The sequence below is a fragment of the Manis pentadactyla genome, chromosome 8 (genome assembly GCF_030020395.1).
Source record: "Manis pentadactyla isolate mManPen7 chromosome 8, mManPen7.hap1, whole genome shotgun sequence".
Lineage (NCBI taxonomy): Eukaryota > Metazoa > Chordata > Mammalia > Pholidota > Manidae > Manis > Manis pentadactyla.
In genome coordinates, this window is record NC_080026.1 from 112567139 (window position 1) to 112590609 (window position 23471).

Sequence of the window (23471 nt, forward strand, 5' to 3'; positions counted from 1 at the left end):
TCAGTAAGTCATAATCATGGATCACAGATCACCTATAATATAATAATAATGACAAACTTATAGACTTGCTTGACAAAGCATTGCCACAAACCTTCAACCTGTAAAAAACAGTTAACTGTGAAGAACAATAAATAAAGAAAAATGCAACAAAACAAGGTTTGCCTGTAATAAAGTTCACAATCAAAGCTGCCAATGCACTTAAATGCCACCGATATTCTAGGAAATCCTGCAGATCCCAGGTTTGACTCCTTATCTTTGCTATCTCTACTAAAAAGGTTCAGAAACATAGCTCCAAATACTCCTAACCTGCACTGAGTGAAAAACAAGTTATGTCAGTGAAATATCTGAAGTATTATATTACACATTCAGCATGTTTAAGTTGTAGGAAAGTGGATGTTCCACACACACCTTTTTCTTCATTGGAAAGTCTTCTCCACCAGGCACTTTGAAAACAAGTTTCTGGGCTCTTTCAGGAACTACAAATTGCTGCAACTGCTGCCTCTTTTGACTCTGTACTAGAGGCAACTAACTGTCAGTCTCATACTTATCTTTAGCCCAAGCTCCTTTCCTTGGGGAGTCTTGTGCATCAAATATGGCAGCAGTGTACCGAAGTTCTGACTTTTCTATATGCAGACACAGGTGGAATAAAGGATAGTGAGCAGGTTCTAGGAAGATGAGCCAGGAATGGGTACCTTCACAGTACCCTGAGTTCCATGTGAATTCCCAGGGGTAGAAGCAGCCAACCTACTTTTCAAATGGGAAGGGTTCAATCCACCCACATCAGAATCCTGTCACCTTACACAAGCCCTCACCCCACAAGGAACCTTGTTTGCAGAGCTGTTCCTAGCATTAATGTACTCCATATAATGAGGACTTTTCCAGATTTTTTCCTAACTTGCTTTGAATTCAAGGAAAGGGAAAGAAGGTAGCAGCAAATTGTGTTGCCATGTAGGATAGGAAAATGAATAATTGATATGGGAACTCTTCCAGACTAAAACTGTCCCCAACATTGAGGTAAACCAGGTGCAGAGAGGAACAAGCCAACCACAGGAAGACACAATTAAGTGGTAGCTCAGTCACCTGCCTCAGAGAAGCAGAGGTGAGGTTTAATTACAAGACCAAGTGAATGACATTTAAATAAGATTAAAAACAGGCAGGAGACAGAGAGCCTCCAGCAGAGCACAAATAAATGTCTCCAAAGAATCAGGTCAGAGAGAACTGTCTGTTTGAACAGCTTTTATATTACATGAAGAGAAATAGAAAGCAAAGATAAGACTCTGCCAGGCCCTATTTTATGGCCTGGCATGAAGTTAGGATGAAATGCCACAGATCCCAAATCAAAACCTGCTTATTAAGGGAAATAGTTTCACAGTGACTGACAGAAGAGAAATATTAGCATCTCAATTGCTTAGGAGGTAGAGGAACTCAAAGGAAAGGCCAGAAATAGCACTAGTGTAACAAGTGCCTCCAAAACCGGAGAGGCACTATAAACTCTAGCCAATTCTAGTATCTCCAGATAAAATCACCAATAACCGAGGGACGTTGCCAGTTATCATCAGGCTACTGTCAACCAGCAAAGTGGCCCAGGAAGGACTTAGAAGTAATATCTATCAGTAGAATAATTTTAAAATACACTAGGTGGATTCTCAGAATCAGGCATCTGTCTGGCTGCAAATTCAAGCACATCACTAAAACAGGCCAATGAATCAAACAAGAAAATTAAATAGCTTTGACTGCATTCTATGAGCCTCTCCAGGTGAACAGAGCACAAAAGTCAGTACATCCATTAAGGGATTCTCGGAAGATGGCAGAGGAAGAAATACCAAGAATCTCTCTCCTCACCCTGACAATAATTATACTGGCAGCATCTGTGTGATGTAACTATTTTGGAACTCTGAACTGTGATGAAGGTTTGCTACTTCCAGGGAAGACTTGGAAGATTAATTTTGATTAATCTCAGTCCATTTTAGCTCTTAGCACAGCGGCAGCTACCCATTCCCAGCCATGTGGCAAGCAACTGTACACTTGTTCCTGGAGCAGCTTGCTCACAGCTTGTGACAGCTAGAGTGGGCAAAAAGGACTCTGTCCTCCAAATACTGGGGAACTGTGCTCTGATTGCTGCTTTTTATCACAGAGGTGCACACAAAGAAGCAGGCACCCATTGCTGAGGTACCCCCTCCAACTGTTGCAAACCCTTCCCCCTACAGATAAGTGACTTCTAGGAGATTTAAAGGGCCAGTGCCCCTTTTCCCCCATCATTACTTTTCAATTTCCCCATTTCCAGAGTCACACATTAAAAATTAGGACATTCCACCCTAATACCAAAACCAGACAAAGACCCCACCAAAAAAGAAAATTACAGACCAATATCCCTGATGAACATAGATGCAAAAATACTCAACAAAATATTAGCAAACCGAATTCAAAAGCACATCAAGAAGATCATACACCATGACCAAGTGGGATTCATCCCAGGGATGCAAGGATGGTACAACATTCGAAAATCCATCAACATCATCCACCACATCAACAAAAAGAAGGACAAAAACCACATGATCATCTCCATAGATGCTGAAAAAGCATTCAACAAAATTCAACTTCCATTCATGATAAAAACTCTCAACAAAATATGTATAGAGGGCAAGTACCTCAACATAATAAAGGCCATATATGATAAACCCACAGCCAACATCATACTGAACAGTGAAAAGCTGAAAGCTTTTCCTCTGAGATTGGGAACAAGACAGGGATGCCCACTCTCTCTCCCCACTGTCATTCAACATAGTACTAGAGGTCCTAGCCACAGCAATTAGACAGAACAAAGAAATACAAGGAATCCAGATTGGTAAAGAAGAAGTCAAACTGTCACTATTTGCAGATGACATGATATTGTACATAAAAAACCTTAAAGACTCCACTCCAAAACTACTAGAACTGATATCAGAATACAGCAAAGTTGCAGGATACAAAATTAACACACAGAAATCTGTGGCTTTCCTATATACTAACAATGAACTAATAGAAAGAGAAATCAGGAAAACAATTCCATTCACAATTGCATCAAAAAGAATAAAATACCTAGGAATAAACCTAACCAAAGAGGTGAAAGACCTATACCCTGAAAACTATAAGACACTCTTAAGAGAAATTAAAGAGGACACTAACAAAAGGAAACTTATCCCATGCTCTTGGCTAGGAAGAATTAATATCGTCAAAATGGCCATCCTGCCCAAAGCAATATACAGATTTGATGCAATCCCTATCAAATTACCAGCAACATTCTTCAACGACCTGGAACAAATAGTTCAAAAATTCATATGGAAACACCAAAGACCCCGAATAGCCAAAGCAATCCTGCCAAGGAAGAATAAAGTTGACAGGGAACTCGCTCCCCAACTTCAAGCTCTACTACAAAGCCACAGTAATCAAGACAATTTGGTACTGGCACAAGAACAGAGCCACAGACCAGTGGTACAGAATAGAGACTCCAGACATTAACCCAAACATATATGGTCAATTAATATATGATAAAGGAGCCATGGACATACAATGGGGAAAAGACAGTCTCTTCAACAGATGGTGCTGGCAAAACTGGACAGCTACATATAAGAGAATGAAACTAGACCACTGTCTAACCCAATACATAAAAGTAAATTCAAAATGGATCAAAGACCTGAATGTAAGTCATGAAACCACAAAACTAGAAAAAAACATAGGCAAAAATCTCTTGGACATAAACATGAGCGACTTCTTCATGAACATATCTCCCCGGGCAAGGGAAACAAAAGCAAAAATGAACAAGTGGGACTATATCAAGCTGAAAAGCTTCTGTACAGCAAAGGACACCATCAAAAGAACAAAAAGGTATCCTACAGTATGGCAGAATATATTAATAAATGACAGATCTGATAAAGGGTTGACATCCAAAATATATAAAGAGCTCACACACCTCAACAAACAAAAAGCAAACAATCCAATTTAAAAATGGGCAGAGGAGCTGAACAGACAGTTTGTCATAGAAGAAATTCAGATGGCCAACAGACACATGAAAAGATGCTCCACATCACTAGTCATCAGAGAAATGCAAATTAAAACCACAGTGAGATATCACCTCACACCAGTAAGGATAACCACTATCCAAAAGGCAAACAAAAACAAATGTTGGCGAAGTTGCAGAGAAAGGGGAACCCTCCTACACTGCTGGTGGGAATGTAAATCAGTTCAACCATTGTGGAAAGCAGTATGGAGGTTCCTAAAAAAGCTCAAAATAGAAATACCATTTGACCCAGGAATCCCACTTTTAGGAATTTACCCGAAGAATGCAGCAGCCCAATTTGAAAAAGACAGATGCACCCCTATGTTTATCACAGCACTATTTACAATAGCCAAGGAATGGAAGCAACCTAAGTGTCCATCAGTAGATGAATGAATAAAGAAGATGTGGTACATATACACAATGGAATATTATTCAGCCATAAGAAGAAAACAAATCCTACCATTTGCAATAACATGGATGGAGCTAGAGGGTATTATGCTCAGTGAAATAAGCCAGGCGGAGAAAGACAAGTACCAAATTATCTCACTCATATGTGGAGTATAAGAACAAAGAAAAACTGAAGGAACAAAACAGCAGCAGAATCACAGAACCCAAGAATGGGCTAACAGTTACCAAAGGGAAAGGGACTGGGGAGGATGGGTGGGAAGGGAAGCATAAGGGTGGAGAAAAAGAAAGGGGGCATTACGATTAGCATGTATAATGTTGGGGGAGGGCATGTGGAGGGCTTTGCAACACAGAGAAGACAAGTAGTGATTCTACAGCATCTTACTACGCTGATGGACAGTGACTGAAATGGGGTTTGTCGGCAGGGCTTGGTGAAGGGGGAAGCCTAGTAAACATAATGTTCTTCATGTGACTGTAGATTAATGATAACAAAATGAATAAAAATATATAAAAATAATAAATAAATAAGCAAAGTATCTCAATGATTTTTCTACTGACTACATGTTGAAATGACACTACTTTGGATATACTTGGTTAAGCAAGATACATTATCAAGATTAATTGTAAACTATGTCTTTTTTTTTTTTTATGTTAACCAGAAATTTGAAATTACATAAGTGACTCACACTATATGTCTACTGGAGAATACTGGGCTAGGCTTTAAAAGGTAATGGAGAAAAGAGTAGTAACAGATTATATTTAAAAATGTGTTTTGGTGTTAGCTATTACATTGTGACTAACACAAAAAAAAAGAGGAAATGATCTTCTCATATGCAAAACCTTTACCTGATTCAGTAAAGAAGTCACACACACACACAGAAAAAATTAGGAGATTCAATATCAATTGCATATGCAGGAAAAATTAGAAAGCGACTGCACATGCCCAAGGAAGGGCTCAGAAAAGACCTAAAAAGACATTTAAGTTTATACCTCAGACTGATCATTAGTAAAGACAGCCTACAACAGTCAGAAAAACCCAAAAACAATTTTAAAATAATAAAAAAACAGTGAACTTTGAGGAAGGGGTAGAATCGGATTTCTTAAACTTTGAGGCCATCATGTTAAGTGAAATAAGCCAGTCATAAAAAGACAAATACTGTATGGTTCCACTTATATGGGGTACTTAAAGTAGTCAAAATCATTGACAGAAAGAGAAATGGTGGTTGCCAGAGGTGGGTAAAGAAGAATGGGGAGTTATTGTTGAATAGGTATAGCATTTCAGTTTTACAAGATGAAAATAGTTCCAGGGAAAGATGGTGATGATGGCTGCTTAACAGTGTGAATGTATTTAATACCATTGAACTGTATGCTTAAAAATGGTTAAGATGGTAACTTTTATGTTATGTGTATTTTACCACAATTTTTTAAAAAGTGCATCAAGATGCTGCACTACCTAGAGTCTCCACATCCTCTAGATGAAATGGAAAAAAAAAAAAACAAATCCTTTCTTTAAATGGGAGTTAGGTTCTATCTTACCATTTTCCTTGTTGTTGCAATGTATCTGCTAAATGGGAACATAAGGTTCTCAATGATCTCCAATCCTCCTTTTACGTGGGGACACTGTAATCCTCATAGTTACTGCCCATCCTCATCTTTATTGTGAAAATTAGCCTTTATGTGAAAGTTCCCGTATGGAACCTAGATTCTGAGAAATGCAGAATCCCATATACCTCATTTCTGTGCAGCTGCCTCTAAGTATGCTCAGAAGCTGTTGCCTTCTTCTAGAGACCTATATCACCTGCTTATTTTTTTAAACACTGCTCAACTGAGAGAAAGTCAAAATTACCCTTTAAAAAAATCTAAGTCCAAATCTGAAATCATTTCAAAATTAAAAAAAAAATTTTTAAGTAATTACTACATAAAGGGAAGCTTGGTTTTCCTCAGAGTAGGAAGCAGGTAGGCAATCAAGTTCACCTTTTCTTGGAAATTAGACCAGCAGGAATAGATTTTACCAGTGAATAATTCAAGCCAATGGGGTAAGACTCACTTCTTGCCCCATTACCTGATGCAGGTGTGACTGGAGGAGCCACCTGGCATGCCTAAGATGAAAGAACTGAGGTCACATGCCTTATGACAGCCCTCCCCAGAACAAAATCTTTTCAATGGAGTCACTGGGGACACCTAAATATGAACTAGCCACCCAGCACCCTCCACTCTAACCTGCTAATGACTCTGCAAACTCTGACTTAAGGGAAGATCAAGGAAGAAGGCAAACACCGGGGCCTGGCAGATGAACTTCAACAGAACTTTCTCAGGGACCCATCAACACACGATGTGGGGGAAGGTCTCCAATTTTTAGGGGTGATATGTTGTTTAAACCTGATTCTATATGAAAACCTCACTGCCCATCAAAACACAAGCCTCTGTCCTGCTTTCAACTAAGAAAACAGTTGCTGTTAGCACCAAACTGAGAAACAGGAACCTAGAGGCTGAGATAAGCACTTTAGGTTCAGAGTCAAGGGAATGAGAGGACATGTGAGAAGCTCAAAGTTTTCTATGACCACTGTTATTCAAGGATGAAATCTTTTAATCTCACTGAAATCAGAAAGGATGATACTAGTCGGACTTTAGGAAGTTATGCTATGTATGGGAAGAGGCCTAATGGGACAAGAATGGATCAGTCACATTCTTCACTCAACTAACTCAGTTTTAGAGTCAACTAGCCTTTAAAAGTCAGGGGCAGGAAATAAGCTACAATTGCACAAAGAAGACTTCAGTTAAAAAAAAATATCCATAGAGAAGGGATTAAGTCCCCAGGATAGGTGTTCATGCAACACAGAAACTCCCAATGTGCCCTGTGATAATACTTTCACCATGACCATAGCAGACCTTCACTTCCATTCACTCAATCCATCAAGTCTTTCCAGCTTCAAATATACTGAATATATTTCCTGCTTCTGTTCTTGCCCCTGCTTATAATCTGTTCTTCAGACAGTGGCCATGCTGCCCTTTTTCAAATGTAGCTTAAAGCCATCTGATCTCTCCAAGGCCTACATGACCTCCTTTCTCTCTGACTTAATCTGAGCCATTCTTCCCCCTCGTTGGGTATGTATGTTCCCATGTCCGGAAACACTCAGATCTCTGAATGGCCAGCTCAGTTCCCCACCCAGCATTCAGCATATATCACCACTTTGAAGAGCCTATCTACCCTAATATTGCACCACCCCTAATATTGCATCACCCCTAATATTCCCTATATCACATTACCTCTTCTAGTGTCTGTTTCGTTTCTTCATTATTTAAAATTATTATATACTAATATTCCTCTTTAACTGCCTAAAGAAACAGTGGAAGGATAACAGGAACAGATTCTTTTGAAAAGGTTGTCAATGGGGTGTGAGACTTATCTGTGTATACCTTTTTCTATCATTGTAATTTCTGAGCTATATAAATGAATCACCCGGTCAAAAACCATATTAATTCTATTTCAAAATTAAAACTTCAATTCTGTAAAAAAAAAAAATTCTAAGTCAATAAGACCATGTCTCAGTGGAGCCATCTGATACAGAACTGAGAACTTTACTTACTGCCAAAATGATAGAAAACCAATAACAGACCTGTTCTGCTCACTTGAGATCCCAGGAATGATGATACCTAATGAAACCAAATGGTATATTCCTTTAGAACCTAGTATAGGCAGAGCAACAAAAGCACAGCTACTCCTTTCTCTGTCTCCTTTAGTTGACAAAATGCTAATGGGCATATGAGAGTTCACATTTCTCTGGATAGGAAGCAACTTCATCAGCAGAGAAAAGAACAGAGATTTCTCACTCTTTTAGGGGCTTTTAGGTGGGAATCTTTCTTCCTCTAACAGGCTAAACCTGTTAGAAATGCTTATCTTTAGCTTCTGCCAAGTTTCTGAGGGGATGAGAGAAAAATGAAAAATAGTATAAATTTTGGATTTAGCCAAATGTGGTAATTTGAGGGAAAAAATAGTTTCCTGGCATTCTTTCTCAGTCCGGGGGCTTTCTACATTGCTGTGCAGAATCTCTCTTAACAGAATTATGGAAACAGAGAATACCTTCTAATGCCTCTATATTAGAACATTCTAACTCTGAGAGGAATTATCACAGAGGAAAGAAGTCTCCATCTTTTTGCACACAGAAGCTAGAGCAGTCTTAATTAGGCACACCAAGCTTAGAATACATCTTGTAACATATTCCCCTAAATTACAGGAAATATGGGGAAAAGAGGAACAATTTAAAAAACAATTTTAAAAACAAATAGCAATAGCAGCTGCCAAAATTCCTCTTCCCATCTACTCTAGCTGTTTACTGCTATGTTCTTTCCCACCTGGATACCCTCTTCAAAACTAAAAGCAGCAATGTTGTAGAGTTATATAAGATGTCACCATTGGAGGAAGCTGGGTGAAGTGTACAGGAACTCTCTGCACTATTTTTGCAACTTCCTTTGAGTCTATAATTATACCAAAATAAAAAGTTTAAAAGAGAAACTAAAAGAAGCAGACAACTAAAAGTTCAAAGGATAGTTTCCCAAAATCACAAGGAGCTGCCAAAGTGTCAAAGCATACCTATACAAGAACCACCAGATAAATCTATGGCTCAGGTCAGTCTTTCTAATGAAAATTTTCAGTCCTGTATGACAACACCTACAATATAACAAGCTTCCAACAAAAGGCTCTCAATTACCAGTCTCAAGGTGTACCTAACCATCAAGTCACAGAATTCTGCCAGTAATGAGAGTCAGCTGGATCCAGAAAGCTGTGACACACTCTGGGTTTTCCATTTTTCCCAGTAGGTATCTGAAAGGTCAGACCATGTACAATTTCTCGCTTTTTCACAAAGCTGTGAATGCTTTGGATGCTATTTAGCACAGTGAAGCTGAACAGATTGTTTTGGGGGCTTTGGGGAACCTTTCTTCCTGCAGGGAGGCAAATGTTGCCTAGTGATCTGCATCTGAGGATAGGAGTTAGGAACTCTAAGTTCTAATCAGGACTCTGTTTAGTGTCTAATTCCATGATCCTTAGCAAGTCACTTACCCATCTATGCCTCCACTCCCTTCCCCAACAAATGGTGATAAAAATAATGACTTATCACTCAGGGATGTGGCAGAGTGAAAGGGTAAGAAAGACTGTGATCCATAGATAAACATCGAATATAAAATGGCAGTGTAAATCTGCCTTTAAAACAGTGTAAACCCATGTTTTCAGACTGTGGAAAGCTACGCAATTTAAAAGCAGGCTACCTCCCTAATGCCCCTTCTGCCTGCATTGGAAGTGAAATAAGTTGAATCCATAAAGTTCTGTTCAAGTATTTCCCTCTCCAACAACTACAGACTGCTCCCTAAACATTCTGCCTCATTCTTTAGTTAATGGCTTAGAAATCATCAAAGTTTCCATTTTTATTTGGTTAAAAGCAATCCATGTATCTGTAGGTAAGGAAGAAAGAGAAAAGGAAAGAGAAATTACCTATCACTCCCTTTCACATCAACAATTCAAATAAAAAGGTGATAAAGTCGGCTCAACAGAACAAGACAACAAATATCCTACTGGGTAATTTTGGTGGGGTTGATGTTGTTTTGAGTCCCAAACACAACACTGTTGTAATTTAACAGAATGTTGATTCATCATGAATGGAAATTCTACATACCCATTTATCAATTTATTTATTCGTTCAAGTGTTTACTGAGCCCCTTCTGTAAGCCAAGCAGTGTGCTGGGGGTTAAAACAATGATTAAAACACAGTCCCTGCTCTCCAGGAACTTTTTTAAGAGGAAAGATAGATATTTAAACAAATTGTTGTGCAGCTATATATGCAAACACAGCAAACAATCTGATATGCTAAAATAGAAGCCCAAAGTGCTGTAAGAAGACACAGAAAATAAAACTTGGTAAACAACTGGTCTTTAGCCTCAAAAAATTTAGAGATGGCTAAGCTAAAGTTCCCAGGAAGAATGAAGTATGATCAGTAAATAAAGAAAAAAATACTTAATCAAATACTAAGATACTCTGTGAAAACAGAATTAACTGGAAGGTAATGGAACTTAAAATTAAGACAGGGATTCTTAACCTGGGATCATGGGTGGGCTCAGAGAGTCCATGAACACTCTGAAATTATATGCCAAACATGTATGTGCAAATGGACATGTTTCTGGACACAGAGATCATGCCTTCCATTATATTATCAAAGGCAAAGAAGTATTTCACTAGGCTCTTATCCTAAAGTACAGTTTTCTGTTTCTATACAGAGAGTTTTAAGACCTAACCTTTTACTCAAAATAGGAGATCTATGAAGCCTGTAGGTCAAAAAAGAGCTTTTGAACTTTCCATAGTTTGGTAGAAAATAGTGTTTGCTAAAAAGAGGGCATTGAGAAAGGAAAGACTTCTTCCTTTCCATAATCTAGTTGAAGATAGCCTAAATATAATTCCCCACATACTCAGATACCATGGTGACAGGCATCATATAAATAGACAGTGGCAGCAGGGAGTAGGTCAGGGCTTGTTATCTGTAAAACCAACATTCAGGCAGGATGAAAACCCCAACAAATACAGCTATCTCCTCTATGTCCTTAAGACCAAACCTAGGAATTCCATATGGGAATTTGGAGGGTGACCAGTGGCATCCTCCCCAATAACAGAGAATTATAATCAAACAGCATAGAAATGAATAAAAATCACCACTTGAAGTGCAATAAAACTAAACACCAACATCCCAAATGACAAAAGGCATTTGGACCCTAGCCATCTGCTTCCTAGACACCCAAGGGCTTCTGCGTGTCTGATCTAATAACACATGCCTTACCAGTCTTATATATAAATTAATTAAAGTTTGCAGCACATGTATAGGCAGGCATCTATACACATAAGCATATTTGCCATGATGAGTTTTGCTTACCTCCCTCAAATCCATTAAATCTAAAAGGCAAAGAAAGAGGGGAAACATGGGCATATTAACATATGAGTAGTACCAGCCAAGGAGTGGGTGGATCCACCATAGCCACATTTATATTCACTGAGTGCAATATTATACAGTATTATGGGTTCTGATGCATCAGATGTAGTGTAGCATTTTGCAGCTTTCCTTAACACCTGCTGCTCTGCATCTCACTGTACACTCCATGTATGAACACAGGGATCCAGGGTTCCTGGAGCGCTTACCTAGCCTATGTAGGAAAAGGAGCTAGCTTCACTTGACAGAAAACTCTAGTACAAATGCCTATGCCTTAGAAACAGGCAGTCATACAAACCTCACTAATGACACTCACCTTACCTCCTCTCAAAATTAAGGGCCTTAGAATGCCAATCAATCAATCCTCAGCTAGCACATAACTACAAACAGAGCTGAACATGACAGAAAGTACTCAAAAACATAAAATGAACTGACCAACACAGGTTAAAGAATGGTCTCCTGCCTTATAATTTCCTAGCCAGAATGGTAAGCTGCTAAGATCCAGAAAAGATACATATAAAAGACTGCCCCTCTAAACAAAATGGATCACAATATATTTTTGGGTTTATAACATAAGTAAAAGTACAATGTATGACAATAGCACAAAGGATAGAATACAAGGTAGAGGTAGGAGAGTAATGGGAAGCTCTGGGCCCCAGGGAGACAGACCAGGGTGAACAGTAGGAGGCAATGTGGAAGAGTCAATGGAACAGGACAATGAGGAAGAGGACAACAGACGAGGATGGGAGAAAAGCCAGAGAGATTGCAGGGCCCTGAGACAGTATAGCTAGGATATAAAGAAAGGAAAGAAAGTAGAATACAAGAGAAAGTAAAACCAGAAAAGAATTAAAAGCAGGCAGAAACAACTACTACCACCAACTCTTTAGTGCTACTTCATCCCAGTTATAGATATAAACCATTTGTACTTGTTATAAGTCCTGCAATTGTATCAACGCCCACAGATTTGCAACATTTTTGTGTTTCCTCTTTAATCCTAAATATTTCTAGAGCTTAACATTCATATAACTATCCACAGGCATAGAAGTCCTTTACATTAAAAAGAATTATTCCTACCTAAGAAATTCTACCAACTTTAGTCATTTCAATCTCTTTTGATCACTCTTTAGATCTTCTGACAATTCCCTCAATTTCTAACTCTCACAATCATACTCTTTTCTCCTGAAATACCAAAATGCCACTATTGCTACTTCATGTTATTCTCCTATTTCCCCCTTCACCACTATAGGCAACAACTGCAAAAGACTTGTTAATCCATTAAATAAAGATCTCTACTTCCCATTATGGAGGACTAAATTTAGAAGGCCAAATTGGGTTTGGAGGAAACCATGTGTCACAACATGTGAGATGAATTCCATGGAAAGGGGTGGGGTTACTGGCCTGTTTCTTATAAAGCCTCTGACACTAACACACCCTCCTCTGCTGAGAATACAGAGAAGCTCTCCCACGGGTGGGGCAACCATTCATCACTATAATCATCCGGAGAGGGCTTTATTGTACCATCAGGTCACAAATGCCACAAGACCTATCAGCAAGTGAATGCCTCAGGGAACATGACTCCTCTGCTTTCCTGAAACCTCCAATTTTTTGCACAAAAGAAAGGGGTGGCAAGACAGTATTAATTGTACCCTTAGAGAAGAGCCACTTCCCGCCTGCAGGGATGGCAGTGACTTTACTGGGCTACCAAATGAATACAAAGACAAAAGTAAACACTGTAATTTGCTGTTTTTGTCTCTGGCATAAGGGGAGTGGTACAACTGACACTGTCTGTAAACAGTAATAATGCCAGATGTAACACAAAGAACAGGATTCCCCCCATCTCTCCACCCCCTTCTCCACCCCCTCTCCCTATGACATTCCTCCTGAGATTACTCATCTTAAGGAAACACACAGAAGTCTCCCTATAGTCCATATGCTGCTACCAAATGGAACCAAGGGAGAATCCAAGTTTGTACTGACTCCTCCTATCTTACTCTCACTCAAAGGAAGAATCACTGGAACTCAAGAAATATTCAATTGTTTCTACCAGCTGACAAGAAAATATAGTGAGAGGAAGGAAAAAGAGATAAAGTATGGAATAGATATGTGACATATCCTGGTCCTGATTAGAACAAGGCTGAAATGACAGAAAAGTATAAATGAAAATAAAACCATCCTAAATGAAACTACAACGTTAAAAGAAAGAAATTCATCTTGTGCCCAGGCCTAGGGGCTCATTAAAGACACAGGAAAAGAAGATGAATTCAATATAACAAGTTACCTGACCAGAGTTCCCGCCAGGTATAATGCAGGCGTACTCTACATTTCTTCTGGTAGCAAAGTAGTTTATGCACTACCTGAATGCAGCGTCTGTAACACACAAAGAGAAAAACTGGGGTAAGCCTAAGAATATGGTGCAACTCACCACAGATACCCTTTCTTTAGTGAGGCAGCTTTGTTAAGGCCACTAAAGACGATGGATATAAACTCATACACATGTAAAAGAAAAGAATTTCTACCAGCAGCTTTCTGGTGGATAAATTACCTCCTTCCACACACACACATTGCTTGTGCTAACTGCCTTTATCACTAAAAAAGAAGGCTATCACTACATACAGGGCAACAGTCAATAAGGCACTACTGATACCATTCCCAAGGAGGAAGGATGCACCAATGAACCAGAATTAGACTACTGCATTCAGTATTTCAAACACAGGATGCAAAAACACAAAAGAATTTAAATCTTTAGATCTACTTAAATTTGATTTTAAGTTTTAAGTAAAATTTAGACTGAATTTGTAATTAACTTATAATTTATTTACATTAAAATTAAATAAAAATTCAGTTCTTCCATTGTACGAACCACATAGCAAATGCTCAACAGTCACATATGGTTAGTGGCTACAATACTGGACAGCACAGACACACAGAACGTTTCTATCATCACAAAAAATTCTACTGGACAGTGCTAGTCTTAATCATTGGAATATTCAACATTATTCACACCCCAACAGCATGTACATTTTAGGGAGTATTTCCAAATAAGCAGTTAGTAGATTCAGGTTGGGATGAAAGACATTTTTAAACATTATAAACCTAACAAAAAATGTTTTTTCATCTCTGACTAGGGGAGGGTTTTGAAAGCTTAAAAAGCCATAGAAGAAAGTATAAAGGAAAATACTGATAAAATTTACAACCAAAAAAATGAAAATCTCGTGTGACTTTTTAAAAAATATGATGATTACATCAAAAGCCAAACAATAAGGGAGATTACATTTACAACAAATGACACAAAAGGGTTACTGTGCTTAATATATATAAGTTTACACAAATTTATAAGAAAAACTAATAAAACCCCAAATAAGAAAGATGGACAAAGGAAAGGGACAACAAATACTTCATTCCCCAAGAGGGGAAATATGGAAAGTTAACATTTTTCTATAACGTTCAACTTCACTTAAAAAAGGCATATCAAAACAAGATTCTGTTTTTGCATGTCAATTAATACAGATTTTAATGCAAGCCAGCCTCCAGAAACATGAGAAAATAAATTTCTGTTGTTTAAGCCACCACGTTTTTTGTGTTTGGCAGCCCAAGGAGATTAATGCATGTACATACAATGTAACCCCATAAAGCTTTTAAAAACTACATTCATTGCCTAGAGTACTTAACTGGTTTTCTTGTTTCACTGGATATGGCTGGTAATTGTAGGTCTGCTTTTGTTATGTATCTGTATTCCTATTCTGTTAATGTGTGTATGCAATTTAATTAGTAGTTTGTTAAAACCTATACATGCTTATGTTACTCTATAAGAAGTTATGTCAAAGGAAAAAAAAACTACATTCATGAAAATTTTTACAATACAAAAAGATATTTATGTTATAATAGTAAGTGAAAAAACACAGGCAAAACTGGACACAATTAAATATATGATAATAGTCACAACTATATTCAAATGCACAGAAAAAAGATTTAATTTTGATGTTAGCAGTGATTGCTTTTTTTTGGCTGGAAGAATTATAGGTGAATTCTGTTTTTTCTCTTTTTCTATTTTCTCCAAATTTTCTACTATATTTTACAGCTAAGTCCACCATTTAAATTCATTTAAAAAAAATTTAACATCCTCTAGAAAGGGACACAAAGAACTTTCTGGAGTATAGGTTTTGTAGCTTGATTGGGATGGTTGCTAAAAGGATGGAAAATTTCTCAAAAGTCATCAAACTATTTCCTCATCTCACTGCAATCCTGTTTAAAAATCCTTGGCAGTGGGTGTCAGGAAACACAATGGAAAGATCATGAAAGAATAACGTGCAAAGTAACATGTTAATCTATGAATCAAGAATCTAAATACTGCACGTTTTACACTGTCACCTCTTGAGTCAAGTTAATGACCTTTCTACTTTTGTCAAAGGGGTAAACATCCAAGTGAAAACAAAAACCTTGGCTGTAGTAAAGATGTAGCAAAATTGGGAACCCTCATACATTGCTGGTGGAAATATAAAATGAATAAAACCACTTTGGAAAACAGTTTAGAAGTTCCTCAAAATGTTAAGCATAAGACACATCGGAGGAGGAGCCAAGATGGTGGCATGAGTAGGGCAGCGGAAATTTACTCCAAAAACCATATATATTTTTGAAAATACAACAAATACAACTATTCCTAAAAGAGAGACCAGAAGAAACAGTACAACAGCCAGGCTACATCTACACCTGCGAGAACCCAGTGCCTCATGAAGGGGATAAGATACAAGCCACAGCCTGGCGGGACTGGAGCGCACCTCACCCCAGCTCCCCTGCGGGAGGAGAGGAGTCAGAGCGGGAAGGGAGTGGGAGCCCAGGACTGCTAAATACTCAGCCCTAGTCATCTGCACTGGGAGCACAGACACACAGTGCATTGTGTGCTGGATACTAGGGAAACGAAACACTAAACCTACGAGCGGGTCCCCGCAGCTGGCACCCCTGGGACAAAAGAAAAGCGAGTGCTTTTTGAAAGTCTTAAAGGGCCAGGAGCCTCACAGCTGGACAGAAGCATCCCGGGACACTCAGCCCAGCAGCTGGGAAGCCCGGGGAACCCCAGGCACCCTAAAACCCTGGGCAGCAGCGCAGCTCTGAGGCCCCTCATGGTGATAAACAGCCCCTGCCTGTTCCCCTTCCAGCGCAGACCCGCCATAGCGGAGCAGCAGCCTGAGACCAGGCACACCCACAGCAGCCGTGCAGAGCCTCCCCGGCAGCTGCCCAGGCCAGAGTCAGAGGCCTGGTGGGCACACAGCTGCCCAGCACAAGCCGCAAGGGGTCGCCATTCTCGCAGGAGAGGAAGGCAAATGGCAAGCAGGAAGGGACTTTGTTCTCCCAGCTAACACACGTGCCAACTGCCCATGACTACCTCTATAGCCACGAAAAGGCAGAAGAATTTGATCCAGACGAGAATCACACAGACATCCCCTAAGAGGGAACCTGGGGAGATAGATTTAACCAATCTTCCTGAAAAAGAATTCAAAATAAAAGTCATAACCATGCTGATGGAGCTGCAGAGAAAAATGCAAGAGCTAAACGGATAAAATTGGGAGGGAGAATACAGAAATAAAACAATCTCTGGAAGGACTTAAAAGCAGAATGGATGAGGTGCAAGAGGCCATTAATGGAACAGAAATCAGAGAACAGGAACACACAGAAGCTGACGCAGAGAGAGATAAAAGGATCTCCAGGAATGAAAGAATATTAAGAGAACTGTGTGACCAACCCAAACAGAACAATATCCGCATTATAGGGGTACCAGAAGAAGAAGAGAGAGAAAAAGGAATAGAAAGTGTATTTGAAGAAATAATTGCTGAAAACTTCCCGAAACTGGGGGAGGAAATAGTCTCTCAGATCATGGAAGCACACAGAACTCCCAAAAGAAGGGACCCAAGGAGGACAACACCAAGACACATAACAATTAAAATGGTAAAGATCAAGGACAAGGACAGAGTATTAATGGCAGCCAGAGAGAGAAAAAAGGTCAACAACAAAGGAAAACCAATCAAGCTAGCATCAGACTTCTTAACAGAAACCTTACAGACCAAAAGAGAATGGCATGATATATTTAATGCGATGAAACAGAAGGGCCTTGAACCAAGGATACTGTATCCAGCACGATTATCATTTAAATATGAAGGAGGGATTAAACAATTGCCAGACAAGCAAAAGTTGAGGGAATTTGCCTCCCACAAACCACTCTACAGGGTATTTTAGAGGGAGTGCTCTAGATGGAAGCACTCCTAAGGCTAAATAGATGTCACCATAGAGAATAAAATCACAGCAAAGAAAGCGGAACAATCAAATACTAACTAAAGGCAAAACTGACAGTTCTCCAAAGAAGAAATTCAGATGGCCAACAGACATATGAAAAGATGCTCCACATCATTAGTCATCAGAGAAATGCAAATTAAAACCACAATGAGATATCACCTCACACCAGTAAGGATCGCCACCATCCAAAAGACAACCAACAACAATTGTTGGCGTGGTTGCAGAGAATGGGGAACCCTCCTACACTGCTCGTGGGAATGTAAATTAGTTCAACCATTGTGGAAAGCAGTATGGAGGTTCCTCAAAAAGCTCAAAATAGAAATACCATTTGACCTAGGAATTCCATTTCTAGGAATTTACCCTAAAAATACAGCAGCCCAGTTTGAAAAAGGCAGATGCAGCCCTATATTTATCACAACACTATTTACAATAGCCAAGAAATGGAAGCAACCTAAGTGTCCATCAGTAGATGAATGGATAAAGAAGATGTGGTACATATACACAATGGAATATTATTCAGCCATAAGAAGAAAACAAACCATTTGCAACAACATGGATGGAGCTAGAGGGTATTATACTCAGTGAAATAAGCCAGGTGGAGAAAGACAAGTACCAAATGACTTCACTCATATGTGGAGTATAAGAACAAAGAAAAAACCAAAGGAACAAAATAGCAGCAGTATCACAGAACCCAAGAATGGACTAACAGTTACCAAAGGGAAAGGGACTGGGAAGGATGGGTGGGATGGGAGGGATAAGGGGTGGGGGAGGCACAGGGAGGGCTGTGCAATACAGAGAAGACAAGTAGTGATTCTACAGCATCTTACTATGCGGATGGACAGTGACTGTAATGGGGGTTGTGGGGGGGACTTGGTGAAGGGGGAAACCTAGTAAACATAATGTTCCTTATGTAACTGTAGATTAATGATACCAAAAAAAAATGTTAAACATAGAGTTTACCATATGACCCACTAATTCTACCACAAATACACAAGAAAATCGAAGATATCCACACAAAAACTTATGCATGAATGTTCAAAGCAGCATTATTCATAACTGCAAAGTATAAACAACCCAATGTCTATCAATAAAATGAATATATAAAATGTCATAAATTAGCACATCAACAAAACAAAGGACAAAAACCACAGGATCATCTCCACAGATGCTGAAAAAGCATTTGATAAAATTCAACACCCATTCATGATAAAAACTCTCAACAAAATGGGTATAGAGGGCAAGTACCTCAACATAATAAAGGCCATATGTGACAAACCCACAGCCAACATCATACTTAACAGCGAGAAGCTGAAAGCCCTTCCTTTAAGATCAGGAACAAGACAAGAATGCCCACTCTCCCCATTTTTATTCAATATAGTACTGGAGGCCCTAGCCACGGCAATCAGACAACACAAAGAAATAAAAGGCATCCAGATTGGCAAAGAAGAAGTTAAACTGTCCCTGTTTGCAGATGACATGACATTGTACATAAAAAACCCTAAAGACTCCACTCCAAAACTACTAGAATATCTTAATTCAGCAAAGTTGCAAGATACAAAATCAATACACAGAAATCAGTTGCATTCCTATACATTAACAATGAACTAGCAGAAAGAGAAATCAGAAAAGCATTTTCATTCACAGTTGCATCAAAAAGAATAAAATACCTAGGAATAAACCTAACCAAGGATATGGAAGACCTATAACCTGAAAACTACAAGACACTCTTAAGAGAAATTAAAGAGGACACTAACAAATGGAAATTCATCCCATGCTCTTGGGTAGGTAGAATTTAGTATCGTCAAAATGGCCATCCTGCCTAAAGCAATCTACAGATTCAATGCAATCCCTATCAAAATACCAACAGCATTCCTCAACGAACTAGAGCAAGTAGTTCTAAAATTCATATGGAGCAACAAAAGACCCCGAGTAGCCAAAGCAATCCTGAGAAGGAAGAATAAAGCAGGGGGGATTACACTCCCTGACTTCAAGCTCTACGACAAAGCCACAGTAATCAAGACAATTTGGTACTGGCACAAGAACAGACCCATAGACCAATGGAACAGAACTAGAGAGCCCAGATATAAACCCAAGCATATATGGTCAATTAATATATAATAAAAGAACCATGGATATACAATTGGGAAATGACAGCTTCTTCAATAACTGGTGTTGGCAAAACTGGACAGCTACATGCAAGAAAATGAAACTGGATTATTGTCTAATCCCATACACAAAAGTAAACTCGAAATGGATCAAAAACCTGAATGTAAGTCATGAAACCATAAAACTCTTAGAAAAAAACATAGGCAAAAATCTCTTGAATATAAACATGAGCAACTTTTTCCTGAACGCTTCTCCTCGGGCAAGGGAAACAAAATAAAAAATGAACAAATCGTACTACATCAGGCTAAAAAGCTTCTGTACAGCAAAAGACACCATCAACAGAACAAAAAGGCATCCTACAGTATGGGAGAATATATTTGTAAATGACATATCCAACAAGGGTTTAACATCCAAAATATATAAAGAACTCATATGCCTCAACATCCAAAAGGCAAAAAACTCTATTAAAAAATGGGCTGAGGATATGAACAGACAGTTCTCCAAAGAAGAAATTCAGATGGCCAACAAGCACATTAGAAGATGCTCCACATCACTAATCATCAGGGAAGTGCAAATTAAAACCACAATGAGATATCACCTCACACCAGTTAGGATGACCAAAACAGAAAAGACTAGAAATAACAAATGCTGGCGAGGATGCAGAGAAAGGGGATTCCTCCTACACTGCAGGTGGGAATGTAAACTAGTTCAACCATTGTGGAAAGCAATATGGAGGTTCCTCAGAAAACTAAAAATAGAAATACCATTTGACCCAGGAATTCCATTCCTAGGAATTTACCCTAAAAATGCAGGAGCCCAATTTCAAAAAGACATATGCACCTCTATGTTTATTGCAGCACTATTTACAATAGCCAAGAAATGGAAGCAACCTAAGTGTCCATCAGTAGATGAATGGATAAAGATGATGTGCAACATACACACAATGGAATACTATTCAGCCATAAGAAAGAAACAAATCCTACCATTTGCAACAACATGGATGGACCTAGAGGATATTATGCTCAGTGAAATAAGCCAGGCAGAGAAAGACAAGTACTAAATGATTTCCCTCATTTGTGGAGTATAACAACGAAGCAAAACTGAAGGAACAAAACAGCAGCAGGCTCACAGAACCCAAAAATGGACTAATAGTTACCAAAGGGAAAGGAACTGGGGAGGGTAAGTGGGAAGGGAGAGATAAGGGGATTAAGGGGCATTATGATTAGCACACATAATATAGGGGGGGCACAAGGAAGGCAGTATAGCACAGAGAAGACAAGTAGTAAACTCTATAACATCTTACTATGCTAATGGACAGTGACTGTAATGAGGTATGTGATGGGAACTTGATAATAAGGAGAATGTAGTAACCACAATGTTGCTCATGTGAAACCCGAGCATAAGATTGTATATCAATGATACCTCAATAAAAAAACAAACAAACAAAAACCAAAAACAAAAATGCCAGAAAACCCAGTAATTCCACTTCTAAGAATTTACCCAAAGAAAACAAAATTTCTAATTTGAAAAGATGTATGTACCCCAATGTTTATTGCTGCATTATTTACAATAGCCAAAAATATGGAGGCAACCAAAATATCCATCAATAGAGAAATGGATGAAGAAGATGTAGTACATATACACTATGGAATATTATTCAGCCATAAAAAAGAAAGAAATCCTGCCATTTTGCAACATGAATGGACCTAGAGGGTATTATGCTAAGTGAAATAAGCCGGGCAGAGAAAGACAAACACCATATGACTTCACTTATTTGTGGAATTTAAAAACAAAACAAAAACAAATGAACAATATAGTAGTGGACTAATAGACATTGAGAAGTAACTGATGATTACCATGGGGGGAGGAGATGGGGTGGGTAGGTGGGGAGGAAAACAGGGATAAAGGTGTACAAAAATCTCAACCATATTATGAGCTGTTCATGGGGATGGCAGTACAGCATGGAGAATATAGCCAAGTATTCTGTAACTTCTTTCTATGTTGACAGGTGGTAAGTGCACTAGTTGGGGTTAGGATTTAATAATGTGGGTGTGAACCACTGTGCTATATACTTGAAACTAATGTAAGATGGTATATCAACTGTACTTCAATTTTTTAAAAAGCTACAAAAGGTCACATATAAGTTCATTTATATAAAAATGTTCAAAATAGGCAAATATATAGAGACAGAGAGTAGACTGGGGGTGGGGGGTGGGATGGAAACAGAGGCCTAAGGCTTGAACTGTGTGGCTCTGAAGTTCCAGGCTCATCACACAAACCAAAAGATTCAGAAGAAACTCAGAACTATCCATTCCTTCCTTCCTTCCTTCAACAAATATTGGCTGCATCCCAACTAAATATCTAGCACTTGTCTTATTAGAACAAAGTTGTCAAGTTCCTGGAAACTGGACCCAGACAACCTGTTAGTTTCAGTAAGGCAAATGAAAGAGGCTCTTCCTCTTGAAACTGTTCTGACATTAAAGAATGGGCAGAAAAAAAACAGAAAGAGACAAAATAAGCAAGACAAAAGGGAATAGCAAAAAGTAGCTCCTCTCCACCTAATATGCCCCAATTGCTGCTGAATGGCAGCTTCAAAGTAAAGAATACTTCTAGATGTGTGATTGAGACTCTCTCAGGTTCTATGGCTTTAACGTGTGATAGATATCCTGAGATCCTACTAACTTCAGCAGACACCGTATCAATCTGTGGGGTATCAATCCGACAGTTCAAAGAATCAAGTAAAAGTGGGGATAGCTAACATCTTCTTGGGCTTCTGAGCAGAGGGGAAGAGAAGGCGGGAAAAAAATGCCACAAACCTTGCAGTGAGAGCCAAAGACACTAGTTAGAGAAATTAAAGTACCTGACAACGTATCAAAGATAGAAATGAAATGAACTAAAGTTTCAAGTTAAAGTCCTGGAAGTTTTCAAAATATTCCCAGAAATGAGCCTGCACCACTGCTTTATCAGCCTATTCTACTTGCCTCATTATTCACATCTCTCTGTGTTCTTCTCACTCCCTGCAGCTCTAAATGGTCTTACAGGAGCATTTCAGATAGGATTTTATGAGAGGACTATGTAACAGATCTCTCTTAAAAGACTTCATTGCTGCATACAGACTCGCTCTGAGTGAACAGGATTTTGGTGACTGACCTGCCACCTGGAAATAAAGTTGGGTATAACCCTTTCACCACCCCAAAAAAAAAAAAAAAAAGACTTCAGTATCTTCAGAAGTGATAATTTCAAATATTTTAGAAACCATACAGAAATACAAATTAATATATAGATACACATATCAAAAATTTTTAATAATTCCCTTAATATACTAAACTATATCAAATTGCTTACCAAGTGATATAAATTATAATCTAAATCATCCTAATAGTTTCCAAATCATTTGCTGATTTTTAGAAATTGTGGTGTGATCTCCCATTCAATGCAGTTGTCATCGGCTATAAGATGTCTTTATCTGAACCACGATTTAGGAATAAAATGACCCTCTTCTATCAACTCCCCCATTAAATTGATAGCCAATAGGTCCCTAGTGCTGAAAGCTTGTTGCTTTCAGGCACCCTTGCTGGCTGCTGCCCAAGTATGACCACCCATGCACAGTACACAGGACACCAGCACCTCTCGCATGGCCTAGATCTAAAAAGCCTGCCCCATGGCCGTAC

General features: G+C 38.8%; 1 protein-coding gene across 4 annotated transcripts in view; it reads right to left on the minus strand.

Moving 5' to 3' along the window:
• The window catches only part of ARMH3 (armadillo like helical domain containing 3), a 251635-nt gene that overhangs the window by 153577 nt on the left and 74587 nt on the right, over positions 1-23471 (minus strand). For all 4 annotated transcript variants that reach the window (XR_008998987.1, XM_036898696.2, XM_057506237.1 and 1 more), the window contains exon 20: positions 13688-13776. Coding sequence is in view for 3 of the 4 variants with exons in the window: in XM_036898696.2 (XP_036754591.2) it covers positions 13688-13776 (89 nt within the window). In the remaining variant the exon portion in view is untranslated. The remainder of the gene's footprint in view (positions 1-13687; positions 13777-23471) is intronic.